This window comes from Pyrgilauda ruficollis, unplaced genomic scaffold (assembly GCF_017590135.1).
Source record: "Pyrgilauda ruficollis isolate IOZ18807 unplaced genomic scaffold, ASM1759013v1 scaffold43, whole genome shotgun sequence".
Lineage (NCBI taxonomy): Eukaryota > Metazoa > Chordata > Aves > Passeriformes > Passeridae > Pyrgilauda > Pyrgilauda ruficollis.
In genome coordinates, this window is record NW_024525823.1 from 6,534,757 (window position 1) to 6,550,170 (window position 15,414).

The 15,414-nt window shown below is 42.4% G+C and overlaps 1 protein-coding gene across 1 annotated transcript in view; it reads left to right on the forward strand.

Moving 5' to 3' along the window:
- CRYBG1 (crystallin beta-gamma domain containing 1) overlaps positions 1-15,414 on the forward strand; it is a 94,529-nt gene that overhangs the window by 45,382 nt on the left and 33,733 nt on the right. Inside the window, 5 exon segments of the mRNA XM_041478086.1 lie at positions 6,886-6,931; positions 6,933-7,256; positions 7,259-7,335; positions 7,337-7,448; positions 8,722-10,205. Of these exon segments, the coding sequence (XP_041334020.1) occupies positions 6,886-6,931; positions 6,933-7,256; positions 7,259-7,335; positions 7,337-7,448; positions 8,722-10,205 (2,043 nt within the window).

A 15,414-nucleotide genomic window follows, 5' to 3' on the forward strand; every position in this document is an offset into this window, starting at 1 on the left:
TGTGCCCCAGAGCATTGTCCAAACGCTTCTTGAACCCTGTCAGGCTTGGTGCTGTGACACTTCCCTGGGGAGCCTATTCCTGTGCCCAGCTATCTTCTGGGTGAAGAACCTTTTCCTGATATCCAACCTGAACCTCCTCTGACACAACTTTAGGCCATTCCTTCAGGCCCTGTCACTGGGCACCTCAGAACAGAGATCAGTGCCTGCCCCTCCTCTTCCCCTCATGAGGAAGTTGTAGACTGCAGTGGGTCTCCCCTCAGTCTCCCCTTCTCCGGGCTAAACAAGCCAAGTGACCTCAGCCACTCCTCATACAGCTTCTCCTCAAGATCCTTCACCATTTTTGTAACTCTCCTTTGGAAGCTTTCTAACAGCTTAAGATCCTTATTATGTTGTGGCACCCAAAAATGTACACAGGACTCAAGGCCAGGCCATGTGCAGTGTCATGTAGAGATGCCCAGGAAAAGCCAGCTCAGTTAACCAGCACAGAATAGCCACATCAGTGCCCTCTTTGGCAAAGACTGATAATACACGTGGCTCTGTAAGATTATTTCCTTTTTGCCCTATAATCATGTAATGTAATGCTGCAAGACTTTTTCAAGTGCCATAGATTTTCCAGACTGCTGGGCTCCTATTGACAGCAACACTGTTCTGTGAAAGCATGGGGAAGAGATGAAGATTGATGGTGCTTAAGAAAGAGCTGATTTCCAGAGACTGATTGCTCAGTCTGTGGTACAGATACTCTTAAGTTTGCAGAAAAATAATTGTATTTCCTGTCTCTGGTAACTATATACAAATACTTCAGCTAAAAGGAGTAAGTGTTGCAGTAAGCTGTAGATCTAAATTAGACAATTTATGTTAAATCTATACTAAGCAGTACACACCATTTAGAGTTAGTGACAGGACACTCTACACTCACAAAAGAGATGAGAGACCTACAAGCATAGAAGAAAGAGACCTGCTAAATCAAAACCACTTACATAATAGATTCTTTATCATTGTGAATTGCATTCAGAAATGAAAAAAGGAAAGGGGTTACGTTTGTTTGTTGTGGCTTCTGATTAGGGGAGACTTAAAATTAACTCCAAGCCATTCTCTTCCTCTCCAAAATGCTTTTGCCATTTATGCTTTATTGCTTAACAGAAGAAGTACTTTTAAGTTCCTATCTCTTAGAACAAAACATACCTATGTTTATTTTCACTCTTTACTTTGAAAGAGATAGTTTTGATGAATCTTTACACTAAGAAGATTATCTAGTGATACAGCTCTGATCCAGCAGCAAGATTCAAAATCCTGAGAGTGAGGATGTGAGACTAACTCACATCAAACTTCCTCACTTTCTCTTGTACTGAAACACAGAGAGTTGCAAGTGCAATCATTTATGTTAATACTATTTTTTGCATATAAATTTTTTCTGGATGTCTTTCAGGTTCAGGAGAGTTTAAATATTCTCTCAGTTATTCATTGTTGAATAATCCCTGCTCCTGCTTTTGGTGCTAGTTCTTTTCTACTTTTTCAAGTCCCTTTTTAGTACCGTTTTACCACAAATAGCTTGAAAAATACAGATTTAATATACTAACCTAGGAAGGTGAAGAACCAAGGATGCCAACATAAATCAGTCTCTTTCTGCATAAAGGCACAGGTGATTTTTTTTTTTCTTTAGCCATCCTAAATCTGGATCAGAAAACAGTAACCAGGTCTGTGAGAACCAACGTGTGTGGTATATTTTCTCCTGCTGCTGCATATCTGTGCTCTGGTATTGCATGTTAATTAATACACGTAAGGCATTTGCCCAACACTAACTTTGTAGTTCTTTGCAACATGTTCTCTGCTTCTGTAGAGCTGCTTACTGAAGGACTTGCTGCCACCCTTCTGCAGTTCTTTCTCCTATCCTCTAATTGAGCCCCTTTCATAGTTCTAATTTGTCTGCCAAATGACTTATCAGTTGGAAAGGCTCAAGTCAGATACTACTTCCTTTTTTTTTTTTGCTTGTTTTTATCTGAGTGCTGCCAGAAGAAAGAAGGGGTTAAAGCGTGGGAGGATTGCTAAGAAAAAGGGTTTGGTTACTGACACACAGGACTGCATCACACACGATAGTTTGTTTATTCTTCTGTAAAGAGCAGAAAGAATTATCATCATCATGGTAAGGCAAACAACACTCTCTTTTATTCCCTTTTTAAACCCCACCAGAAATCTTCATGTTAATACACAGTTACTTTTTTAAAATCATAAAATCTACTGATCTCCATTAGTTTTATAGAGCATTTCTTTAACCGACAGATGCTCCTCTTGACAGAAGGGGAGGGGGGAAAGATTTTAGTTTATGGAAATAACTAGCTCTGGGGAAGAGGAGATGGGAGCAGACATGCCTTTTCTGACATGCCCGTTCTTATTTATCTCTCTGCTCTCCTAAATACTCATGTAAGGATCTGTTTCATTTTATCAATGCTTCTTTGTCTTTCCTGAACTTTTTTGAAAGATTTCCATTCATTTGATTTTACGTGATTTGCTCCTTTCAGTTTTGCTGTTCTTTTCTAATACATACAATATCTAAATCTTGGTGTTTGTCACCTAAGAAATATTATGGTATAAAATAATTTTATATATACATCTATGCTTCTTGAACTGATTATTTTCTTTCCAAAAAATCCATTAAACATGCAGGCTCATTAGTCTCATTTATCTATATGGTGTTGCAAAAGAGTCAATTTCTAATGTATGTTTGAACTAAAAATCTACTTTTATAGTGAAAAAATAAATTGGAAGCAGACATGTCCTGTTCTCTTGAAGATATGAAATGTTTCACTAAAATACCCTGACTTATAGTATGTGTAAAAGTATGACTATTAAGAAAAGTTACGTTTGTTTCACTTCACTCTGCTTAAGTCTCGCATTTATAGCCCCTCATTTAGGCTTACTCAGGTAAGTTCCTGAATCTAAATAATATATTCCCTGCACAAATTGCTCAAGCTGAAATTGTTTAAAATCCAATTATTGCTATTTATATCCTCTATGTGAATAGCAGGCAAAGAGCTGGAAGAGGCAGGGAGTGAATTCCATGCTAGAGTGGACCTGTTAAATTTAAAAATGTGGGTTTTTTCTCTAACTCTGAAGAGGACACTGTCAACCTGGAACATGGTATGCTTAAAATAAATGCTAAAAAAAAATTTAGAGTGTATATGCCAAACTCTTCATAGGCAGAAGAAGGCAGTTTGGGAGTTAAAGTAACATAAGCCATATTTTCCTCATAGTAACCCCCCCTTTGTGTCTTTGTGAAGGGTCAGCATAAACAATGAACAATGAGTATAGTGAATTGAAGTAATATTTGTCAAATCCAATTGATTGACAGCAAGGTTAGTTAAACAGGTTAAGTTTAGAGATCATTTAGATTAACTTAAAATATAACTGTTTTTTTCCGTTCAGTGAATCATTGACTGATTCAGAGAAGAATTGACTCAGGTCAAATGTTTTGTTAAGTACATTTTCCTCCCCATGCTTTTCAAAGAAGAAAATAACCACTAAGCCTTTATTTCCATCTGCAACTCACTCCTTCTCTCTCTGCCAGTAGCTATGGCACTCACCTGTAGGAGAGTGGTATGAAAACTCTTTTGTAGGACTTGAATGGGTCTTGTGCTTCTCAGACTTTTCTCTCTCTTAGCTTTGATTTGTACATTGTTCCTTCCAGTTTTTTACTAATATTTTCACAGCACATGAGCCAGCAATACTCCAGAGCAATTTCCAGCCTCACAAAGCCTGGCACTGTTACCGTGATATATTTGAGTCTCAGTCTCTGCAGAATGCTAAAGCCTGAAGAGTAATAGTTTATTTATTTAAATGTTTTTGGCTAAAGCCCTTTTTGGGATGTCATGTGACTGCTAAAAATTCAAGGCTTTCTGTTTCTCATGGCTGGGTGAATTGTGATAGTATGATTTAAAGATATTTGACATAACTGGCTATCCAGCATGAATTTGTAAGGGTCCTACACTATTAGAATTGTTGAAGATAGAAGGGTCTCAAGTTTTCATGTCACTTGAAATCCAGCCATTTATGATCTTCTAATGAATGATAAAGCTCATATTTACTCTTCACTAAATGGTTTGTTGCTTTTTTCCCCTCTGAAGATGAACATATGCTGGAAAATAAATGTTTAAATTAAAGAACTGTCCACACTAGATATTACCATCTATTAGTTACCACGAAGTTGCTAATGACTAGTAAAAATACTGCTTTTTTCTCTAATGCGTGCTCTAAGAAGTGTTTTCATTTATGTTCAGCTGACTCAGATGAACTCATCTAAGAAAATAACATCGAAATGATCCCTCAAGACACATCCTGAAGTTTTGATTCAACAGATCATAGTAGCTTATGCTCCCTTTTCACTGGAGACCAGCAAAGCACATGTTTAATTGCAGTGTTAAATTAGGGGTTTGGCTGTGGCAACTTACATTAGCTAATGAGAAAAAAAAAAAAACCCAGCTGAAAACAGAGGAAATATTTTAATGCTAGCATAAACAGGTATGAATATAAATACAAACAAAATTTACATTTCTTGGTTAAGAAGGCAGCAGCATTTTGCTTTCAGATTAGAACACGGCTTTCAAGGTTCATGCAGAGTGCTTGAAATGGCTTCCTCCACACTGTCCAAGGAATGGATAGGCAGGTCCTCTAGATTTTTCAGTTGCCCATGGCTTTGATCAGGTATTTCTCAAGCAGCTAATGTTTTAAGAGTAAGAATGCTTGAGCATAAGCACATTGAGGAAGCCTGATGTGCAGAGCAAGGGCATTTCTTGCCTTCTGAAATCAAACACTTCCATGCGGTGCTGTGAAGTCAAGCATTCTCGTGCTGTGCTCTGGCAGGCTGGGTCCCACTTGCGAGTCCCTTGAGATGCTCGGTCTCTGTGCCCTCTTGCACTGGCAATACTGGCTCACCTACATTTATCTGACTTAAAATACAAGCTCTTCAGGGCAAGTACCTGGTCTTTTATGTGTTTTGAAAGAGCTGTATATAATTAAGGTACTTTGTATGAAGAAATTACTTCAAAACAGTTTACATAGGGCAGCTATTTCAAGATCAAGGAAAAATCTTTAGCCGTGTTCCCCGAGGAAACAAGGCTTATGTGACTGGACTGGCTGGCTGTCCCTCCTCACTTCCATTCAACACCTTTTGAACTTGTTGGTTGCAGTTTAAACTACATTTGAAAGGGGGAGACGTCTCAATGGTAATTAAGTTCCCATGGACTTTATGGAAATCAGTGGCTGGGAAGAGAAAAATCTAGATCCCCAGTTCAAATAACTAATTTTTCCAGGTTTAATCTTGCAAACTAAAAACTTGACAGCAAGTGTAATAATGACAGTCAGGTTGATAATGTACTCCCAACTACTTTAGAAGACTGACAGCTATTTCTATCCAGTTATTAATATGATGGTTGACACAATAATAAAGTTAAATTTCCCCCGTTTTGGCGTTCCTTCCAAGAAGTTTTTAGCATGATCTGTTCCGTCCAACAGTTTTTAGCATGAACATCCTCCTCACACTTGTAAGTTGTTATGAATTATCAGAGAAATCAGTATCTTTCCTTATTACCTTGCATTAAGTGTGAAAATTTTGTATTTTTGCTTATTTTAGCTGGCAGTGTTCATTATTGTCATCTTGTCCTTTCCCTATAATTAGTTAGTACTGGCAATACACACATAGAATAAGAAATTAGTAATTGGGCTGCATTATTCATGATCTGATAGGGAAATTTGTAGTTGGTTTTGTTATCACTAAAGCGTTTTACCTGTCTGAGCTGTGTGAACTTAATGCAGCCCTTAATATTGCTCTTTACTTAATTGTTTTGGTTCTACTGGTTGAAAAAAGTCCTCAAAGGGAGGGGGAAAAGGCATCAACTTTCTCATTTGTAGATTATTTCACTGTCTAATAAAACCTAAACCCCAGCAAAACAAAAACTTGAGCTTAAGGTAATGACCATAGACTTGCCTATTTGAAGGCGACTGGTAGAAGATCACTGTGTGAGGACACAGGTCTTGGTCAGTGCTACAGCTGCTTATCAGTTCAATGAGTGACACTGGTTAAGAGAGGTAGGCAGATATAAGGGTTCCATGAATTTCTGTTAGATTGCAACTACCTATTGTCATCTCTACCCCTTCCCCAATTTAGGCTCGGTGTTTTTAATGTTTTTTGGTATTTCTCATTTGCTTGGGCAAGCCTTGCTGCTGCACATTCACTGGCATTAAACAGGTTCTATCTATGTGGCTCTCCTGAGCCAAGATTGTGTAGGCTGTTGATTAAGAAAAAATAACTAACTTTACACTTTTCCAGCTGGAGGAGGAAGTGACTCCATAAAAAAGGTCCTTATTTTCTTCAATAGCCAAAGGGCCAGACACACCGCAGGCCGGGCACCCCGGCCAGCTGCAGGCGGGCTGACCTGGTGTCTCCCCCGCCTCCGCGCTGGGCCCTCAGACGCTCCCAAGTGACACTTGCGTGGTCCTTCCTGTTGAAGCTGTTCCACTTCATATAAGTCATTAAGCATTAATTAGAAGAGGACTTGTAGAGCATTCATTAAACATTAAATACTAATTGAGCGCCCGGGGAGAGCGCCGGCACCATTGGGCCGCGGAGTCATTCTCACGCCGGCCCGAACGGGGCCGGGGGCAGGCGGGGCAGCCCTGGCCGCCGGCAGCCGTGTCCCCGGCCCGGGGGCGGCCAGGCAGGGCAGGCACAGTCAGGCAGCACAGACGGCAACCAGCCCCGCCCGCTGGTGCGAGGGGGAAGATGCGGGTTCATCTTCCCGCAGGGCTTTGAACTCAGATGTCCCACGGGGGTACCGGCCCCCGCACGCTTCCTGGGCTTGGGGGAAAGCCACGCCTGCTCCCGGCACCTCCGAGCGGCCGGCATCGGGGGGCGGCCGGGTGACGGCCGCTCCCCTCGCTCCGCTTCCCGCAGCCATCGTGCCGGACGGGGACGAGCCGGTGCCCCTGCCCTGCGCCGCCCCTCTCCCGGCCCGGGCGCCGGCTCACGCCGGGCAGCCCGCTCTGCAGCTCGCCGGGGCGGCGGCGGCGCGAACCGCCCGCCTCCAACCCTCGGTGCTTCTCCCTCAACATCAAAGGGCGTCGGTTTTGCCCGGGGCGGCGTTTTGCCCTCAATAACAAGGCGGCAGCCGCAGCGCGGGCTGCTGGGGCACCTACGGGGCGCGGCGCCCACTCGCGCCCCGCCGCCCCCTCGCCGGCCTCACCCGTGGCCGGGAGCGCCCGCGCTTCCCGCTGCCCCGCGGCCCTCGCTGGGGGCCGGTCCGGCGCTGCCGCCGCCCCTCCCTCCGTGGCCGGGAGGGGCGGCCCGGCCAGGTAGAGCCGCTGCCCGCGGCGGGGCGGCGGCTCGGGGCGGGCTGCGGGGGCGGGCCGAGGCGGAGCGCACAGACGGCCGGCGCCGGGACAGCGCGGGTAGCGGCGGCGTGCGTGGGGCGGCTTCGCGCAGGGGCCGCCGAGCCGAGCCGATCCGAGCCCAGCCGGGTCGGGTGGTGAGTGTCGGGCGCTCGGCGGGGTGGGGAGGGGAGGTGAGGCGAGGTGAGGCGAGGATGCGGCGCGGCCGGCGGCGGGTAAAGCCCGCCACGGTACCTTCCTCCTGCTTATCCCGTTTTGGGATGGGGGAGGACAGCGGCAGCCTCGGGCGGCTTCACCCTCCTGGTGACGCGCGGAACGGGGGCTGTGACTCCTCCGGTGAGGCGGTGCTGGGCTGGTTCTCTGTACCCTACCTGCGGGGAAGGGATCGGCGGCCGCGGGGCTGCGCGGAGGGCGCGGGGGCTTCAACTCCGGCCTGCCCTGGGCGCTGGGGGAACGCCGGGCACTGAGAGGGACGGGCGAGCTGGGCGTCTCCAGCACGGAACAAGCTGGAAGCTGCCGAGGCAGGGTCCGTGCGGCCGAGGGAACCCACTCTCCTCGGGAGGTCTGGTGCGCCGGGGTAGAAAGTACTCTCGGTGTTTTGAAATAGACGTCTCAAAACAAGTATTCATCGTACCGGCATGTAAAAAGGGCTAATGTATTAAAATGCAAATATGCATGTGTACTCGGCGATGCTGTTGCGTGTTTCCTGTTTACCATGTTAATTAGAAGTTGTAAGGCAGAACTTCACCAAGAGTAATCCAGGGCAATGTTTGACCCAGTAATGCTCACTGAGTGATGCAGTGGCTTTTATAGTTCTGGGTTTTTTAGCCCAAAATGCAAGCCAAATATTTACTGAATTAATGGGAAATATATGAATTGTAAAACAACTTACACCTTTGAAACTATTCTCTACCAGCACAAGTGTGAAAACTGACTCAGCCAGTATGGAGAGAAAGTTAAACTCCCCACTCTTGTTTTTGTAAGGAAAATTTTGACCATGAAGTTTGACCCCAGTCTTGCAGGTACCAGGATGCTTTTCTGTAACATTTGAGTGACGTTAACTAATTGTGCAAAATTTTGAGATTTGGGATCTATAAAGCTGCCATTATAAGGCAAGATGAGCACACTTGTAAACACATGCAGGCAAAAACATACAGAAGCATCGTGGAGTCCTAATTGTTTTTCAAGGGTTTTGTTGTTCTTGTTCTTTTTTTGAGAGCTAGTATTGTTCAGTAAACTGTTTTATTTCCATTCCTTTTAATTTAGAGGTAGTCCTAGAACAAACAAATGTATTACAGAAACAATTTTGACATTAACCAAATGTTTGTTTGTTTATTTTTGTAGTCCACCTCACACCTTCCAGATTCTCCGAGAGAAGAAAATAAAAAGAAACCAGTTTTGGAAAGACTTGGAAATTTGTTTGGTACAGGGAAAAGGAAAAATGTCAAAAGTTCATTAGAACACACTTCACGTCACAAGGGTGGGAGGTCAGGTTCTCCTCACGGGGCGCAGGCAGTGTACTGTAGGCACTTCAGAGAAGAACACGAAGCTCCTCAAGCAGAGAAACAAGTGAGAAACGTAAGTGCCCTTCCTGAGGCACAGGAATATAATTTCAGTGGGGAAGTAAGACCGCTGTATCACGATACGATTTCGGAATGGAGCAGTAGGGGAGTCTCTTCTGACAGCGAGTGGTCAGCAGATTGGAGCGGCAGCAGTGAAACCATTAAAAACTCTTTCTGTGAGAGCAGCCTGAATGTGGAAACACTGGGGTTGGAGAAGGAATCCGTCACAGATATAAATAATTCCACAACTCCAGATTTCATACAGAGCTTGAGAAATCTGTCTAGTGAAGACTTAGAAAAGAGTATCTTAAGTCACAAGCAGCTTGTGAACACGTGGGTGTCTGAGGAGCCTGGGCATGCAAAACCAAAGGATTTGCCATACGAGTTGGAATCTGCAGCGAGTGAACACGCGTATTCTGCTAGAGTGTTAACTGTTGATATCTATCTAAGAAAAACAGACGAACTCCTTAATGAACCCGTGACTCTTATATCAGAAGAAAATAGTAGTGATTTGGACACGATGGATAAAAAATCTGCTAGTAAAAGATCTGGAAAACGGAGAAAGTCTCAGTCATCTAGTGATATTCCAAATGGAGAGAGAAACCAGACTGAGAATACTGCAAGAGAAGAATCTGGTTTTGAGGATGATGCCCATTCTGAGGTGTTTTCAGACAAGATAATAAACCCTGAACGAAAAGTGAGGTCTCTTCAGCAGACTCCTGAAAGAAATTCCTCTTCCTCAGGTAGTAATCAGGACCTAAAAGTTGGATCTGCTCACAAAGGGGCATCTAAAGCTGAAGCTGACAAGAGCAAGCAGCAGATCTCAAACACAAGCTCTGCAAGGAGAAGATCATATAAAAAGAATCAGTCGGATAGTGTACCCATCTCCCCTACTGGTTTGAAGGGTCAGATGAAAGAATACTCTTCAAAAAGGCAACCTTTAACATCGCCAGAGACTAACCCAGTGACAAAAAGAACTTCAGTGGAAAAGGGAGCTATACCTGTAGCTTTTGGGGAGGACAGTTTGGAGTCTCCCAAAGCTTCTTTGGCTGCTAAGACAGAAGACTTAGTGTTTGCTGAAGGCAGAAATGATACCAAGGCAGTAAAGAATGGTAATGGTCCAGATGGAAGAGCTTTCTTGCATACTGATGGGATTAAAAATGGAGACCTGTGTCTGTCAGCTGAGAGACAGACAAATTCTGATTTAGACACCTCGAAGCTGAAGAGTTTGGATGCTTCCAGAACAGTCATGACAAAGATTAGCCTGTAAGTAACAAACTATAAGTTTACCTTATCCTTGTAGCTGTAATTTTGCTTGTATCTGTGTTTATGGAAACACTAGCTATCTGTTATCTGTCTAAATTGTTTTCAGTTAAGAACTGTCTTTAAAAAAATAAGTTACCATAACTAAAGCTACCACTTAACAAGCACTGTGGTCTACATGTATTAGAAAAAGAATTAATTTTTTGATTTTTTAAATTGATAGGGAATGTCTTTGTCAATTCCACTCTATAGAATAATTTAACATATATAAAAACTGCTCAGTCATCATCGTTGTGGATCAGATCAATTCATCTATCATTGACCTTAATTAACTTTTCTTTCTGTAACCAACTCAGAATGTGGTTGAAGATTTTGTATGTGAAAATCTTTTGAATAAGAAATGTATTCAAGTTTTCTATGAAAAAGCCTAAGTTCTGCTATTATTTTATGAAGAAATGTAGGATGCAATATAGAACTTGATTGTTCAAATGATGTGATAGATCACACTCCAAAGATTTGATTACATACGGTTGCTTCCTTAAGTATGTGCAGGGTGAATCACTTAAATTTTGATGTGTATGAATAACATCATATATTTGCTGAATATTAGTTTTCAGTTTTTGATTTTACAGTTGAAAAAACAGTCTCTGTCAAACAGATGGTCAGAGCTTTCCTTAGGATTATAGAGAAGCGGCTGTATTTATGAAGTTCACTGTTATCACTAGTATGAGGCCAGTGATTGATTACTTGGATACTGTTGCATTCTCATCCGCAGGCCATGGTTTGTTTGCATTTTTCCTTTCCGTTGTTTGGTTGCCATGGCTGTGTGCTGTTGCACTCCTCGTTCTGGCATGTTCAGTTGTAGGTGTGGGGGCACACAGAATCCTGTAGGCCCACCCGAGGTACACTGAGCGTTGATAATTGTCCTTGTGTTAGAGGGATGTGGAGGTTCAACGTGATGGTTTAAGAGACACGTCTGTTTGCAATTATGCTTCCCACATCTGAGAAGCACAGGAGCAATTTCCTTTGCACAATTTGTAATACTCTACATCTGAGTGGTTAATTTGTAACTTAAGTTAAGAAAGCCGAGTACTGAAAGTTAAACAGTGGCATTTCTGTACTGGGGGATGCTTTGCCATCTGGCCATATAGATCACAAGTCTTAAACTCTTGAGTTTGTATCTTCATAGCTTCAAAGGAAAGGCAGCTTTCATACTGTTTTTTTTTTTTCTCTGTGTCACTGTCAATAGTGATGATGAAGTTATAAACACCTGCATGGCTGGATTTCATTTTTTCTGTGTATCTCCTGGGCTTGCTCTACAGTGTATTATCTTTTACTATACTCATAAAATAATAGATGAGTGTCCTGTCTGAAAGACCAAATTTTAATGAATAAACAGCCTGCTCTATTCATCCCATTTTGTGGGGTGTGTGACGCTGTGTCTTGGCCTTATCTGCTGCTATAGGAACTTTAGCCCTGGGTGGGGACTGCAAGGTTTCTGATGCATCTGATAGTTGTCATTGCACAGCACCACACCATTTCTTTAGCCAGAGTTACATGCTCAGGTGATCTGGTATAATTTGTAGTCATTCATTAGAACATATGAACTATAAACCTGGATGTGGATTAAGGTGCTGTAAAATGGGAAGGGAAAAGATGGTGCCGTTACTAGAAGATGGTGTGTTTTATTCTCTAGTTATCACTGTGAACAGATAAATTTTTCATTTTCAAAGGTTAAAAAGTTATTTTTAGATCATTCACATTGATTCCTTTCTGGTTGAAAAATACCCATTTACTTAGGGATTCCTTGGCCCCTTGTAAAATGGATTTTACATAATACAAGTAGTTCTCCCTTAAAAATGCATGATATCTCTTACTAATGGCGTTGTGCCAATTCTGGGAATCAGATTTCTTTGGAAACAATTTCAAAACAGGTCAGTTTCTCCAGTCACCTCCAGAAATGCAGATTTCCTGTACATAAAGATAGCATTTTCTCTCTTTTCTCCATTTATGTCTGTGTACCGGATAACTTGAAAGTCAGAGGATACTTTGCTTTTAGCTTTTGAAAGGGAAATCTGTCAGATTTGAGACTAAAATGAGGCTGATGGTAAATCTTAATTGGCAAATAAAACCTCAGGCAGTAGTCACTTTGATGTGCTTAGCGGAAAACTTGGCTTCAGTTGTCACACTGTATGTTCAGACATGGTTTTGTAGTTGCCTTTACATTTAACCCCACTTGTTAAATTATTCTTCTCTTTTCACATGCCATTTTTCTTTGCTCACCTCAATTTGATATTTTGGCATCAGTGGTTTTTTGGCACCACTTGCAAGCTTGATGTGTGACTCACCCTCCATTTTTGACTGCTGGGAGAGGTTTAACTGCTTGCTTCCACAGCTCAGCTGCAAGGTGTAGCCAAAGAGAAGGATATTGGTATTTCTCTTGTGCCTACTTGTTTCTGGCATTGCAGATCAGGAATGGGTAGTGAGAATCAGCCACACCGGACTGTTTGTAAGAAAGCATTTGTGCTGTTTTTTCCCCATACAAGATGAGAGGCTTAAAGGATACTCAAACAACATTTCCTTTTAAACAAGCTTGGAGACCCAGTTTTTGCAATAAAGTCCATCTTTTGGCTGTATTTAAAACCAATATTTCATAGTGTGGAAAAAGGTGTAATGAAAAGATTAGAAGAGGCCAGCTGTAGTGAGTGGAGCTGCAGGGCTGAGCTTTCTCATGCTCTTTGGTCTCAGCTCTTTGGCTGCTGCTGCTGCTGTGCAGAAGTACTGCAGAATACAAAATACAAAGTGTTGAAGTGGTTGTTTCTGCATAAATTTGCAAAGCTTGAAACTATACCTTTGAGGGGTGAGCTCTTCATTTAAAAGAGGTTTTAGGTGTGGCTGATAAGCATCACTGTTAGCCAGTAAACTTGCTTGTGTCAGGGCATACAGAGAGACACAGATTTTATGGGGAAGATATGTGTTATGTTGAAATAAATGCATGTAGTAGTGCAAGTGACAGGTCACTCTGTTGAGTTTTAGCTCTTCCTCCCCTTCCAACTCACTTCTGGTATAAGAGAGATGTTCCCAAATTGGAATGAGTCCAGCAGTGAGCCATTAAAGAAGGTGACAGCTCTGGAGCAAATCAAGTATAAGGAGAAGCTGAAGCAGCTTGGTTTCTTCAGCTGAGAGAAGAGAAGGATACAGACAGACCTCAATCATCTCTCACTACCTATAGAGAAGGCAGAGCCAGATTTGTCCCTGAGCTGTGAAGGGACAAAAGCCACAGCTGCAAGTTGCAGCAGTGAAGTTTTAATGGGATATGAAGCAAAAATAATTCAAAAAGTGGCCACCCTGCTGCAGTGCTTCACTAGGAAGGTTGTGAGATCTTGATCCTTAAAGTTATTCAAAACTTGGTCAGGGAACGCTTTCAGGAACTTGATCTAACTTTGAAGCTGTCCCTGCTTTGAGTAGGAAGTTAGGCTAGCTGATCTTCAGAGGTCCCTTGCAACTCATAGTCATTTTCCAAAGAGAAAAGTTATAGAATAATTTAACTTTTAAAAGTTTAGGGAAAACCAGTTGTAGTTCAAATGAAAAGTAGTGCCACAATATATTTAATTTTATGCTGTATGCTAGTTTCCTTCATACCTTCCCTCTTTCTGGAACATTTTGTTTTTCTGTTTTTCCTTAAATTTTCCAAGTGTGTTTTATTAGCACCTATCTGAAGTATGGCCAGTGGATTTTAAGTTTGCTATTTCCTCTTTTATCGATCATGCATTTTTCATAATTCTTCATAAAGTTGTGAACTAGCTGAGTAGGCTGGTAGTTAGAGGGACCAGTGTTGGGAAGTCTTCTCTGAAATGACATGATGATAAGAAGGACAGGGAACTGTTGCAGCAAATCCAGAGTAGGGCACAAAGTTGATAAGAGGCTAGAGTACCTTCCCTATGGAGGCAGGCTGAAAGAGTTGGGGCTTCACAGGGAAGAGAAGATTGCATGGAGACTCATAAAAACCTTCCAGTATCTGAAGGTGGGGTTTACAAGGAAGCTGAAAAGGGACTCTTTGCCAGGAACTGTAGTGATAGGACAAGGAGTACTGGGTACAAACTGAGACACAGGACATTTATGCTGGATATTAGGAAAAAACTTTTTACTCTGAGGGTGGTGAGACACTACAAAAGGTTTCTGAGGGTGGTGAAACACTACAAAAGGAGAGGTTGAGGGTGCCCCAATCCTGGCAGTGGTCAAAGCCAGGTTGGAAAAAGCTTTGAGCAACCTGGTCTAATGGGAGGTGTCCCTCCCCATGGCAGGGGAGTTGAGGCTAGATGATCTTTTAAGATCTGTAACATCCTCTTAATAGTCTATGATTCCATGATTTTTAACAGTTGCTCTCTGTATAGATTCATAGATAACTATTTCTGAATCCTCCTGTTATTTCAGTAAGTTTGTTCCTCATGGTATTCCCAAGAAATAAAGCTTGTAAAATGGAGAGTCTTGCATTAGAAGGGTTTAATTTCTTACTTGGGATGGATCACTTGAGGAAGAGGGGAATGGATCTCACGTTTTGGGTTGTTCCTATATCTCACACCTCTTTCTTGTGCTAAAGAGCTGCCTGTGAACTTAGTGAACACAGTTTATGTAGGTAAAAAAAGAAGAAAGCATTTAAATACCAGAATCATCCATTGATTGATAGAGCATTTGGAATCCTGGAGATTGCTGCAAATTATCTTCTTTTCATCTCCCACCTTTGTCAGTTTTCATGTAGGGCAGTTTCTACCTGTCCTTCTACTGCTGTGTCCCCATGTTCCTCTTTGGAGAACAGGGCTGTCTTGGAGGCGATGGTGGGCTCCTTGACACTCCTTAGATCTGACTGATTAATTTTGAAGCTATCTGCCTTGCATCTTCACAGCTGTTCATACTGTACAGTATGCAGTAGCAAGTTACATGGACAAATAATTTTTCCTGGTTGTAGGTATTCAGAGAAAAGAGCTTGAAACACTCAGCTGTGCCTTCTGCCACAGCACAGGAGTACTGTGTACATGTACTTGTACATGCCTCTCTGTCCACTCTGATAGAAAAGATTTGTGTTTCCAAATTAAATTCTTGTAAAATTATTAGGCTTAGTTTACACAATTTAAATGGTTAGCTAAGTTTACCTGAAGGAAGTGGAAGAGTCCTCACATGTGGTGTTCTCTTAGCCAAGGTGGTGATGCAATGC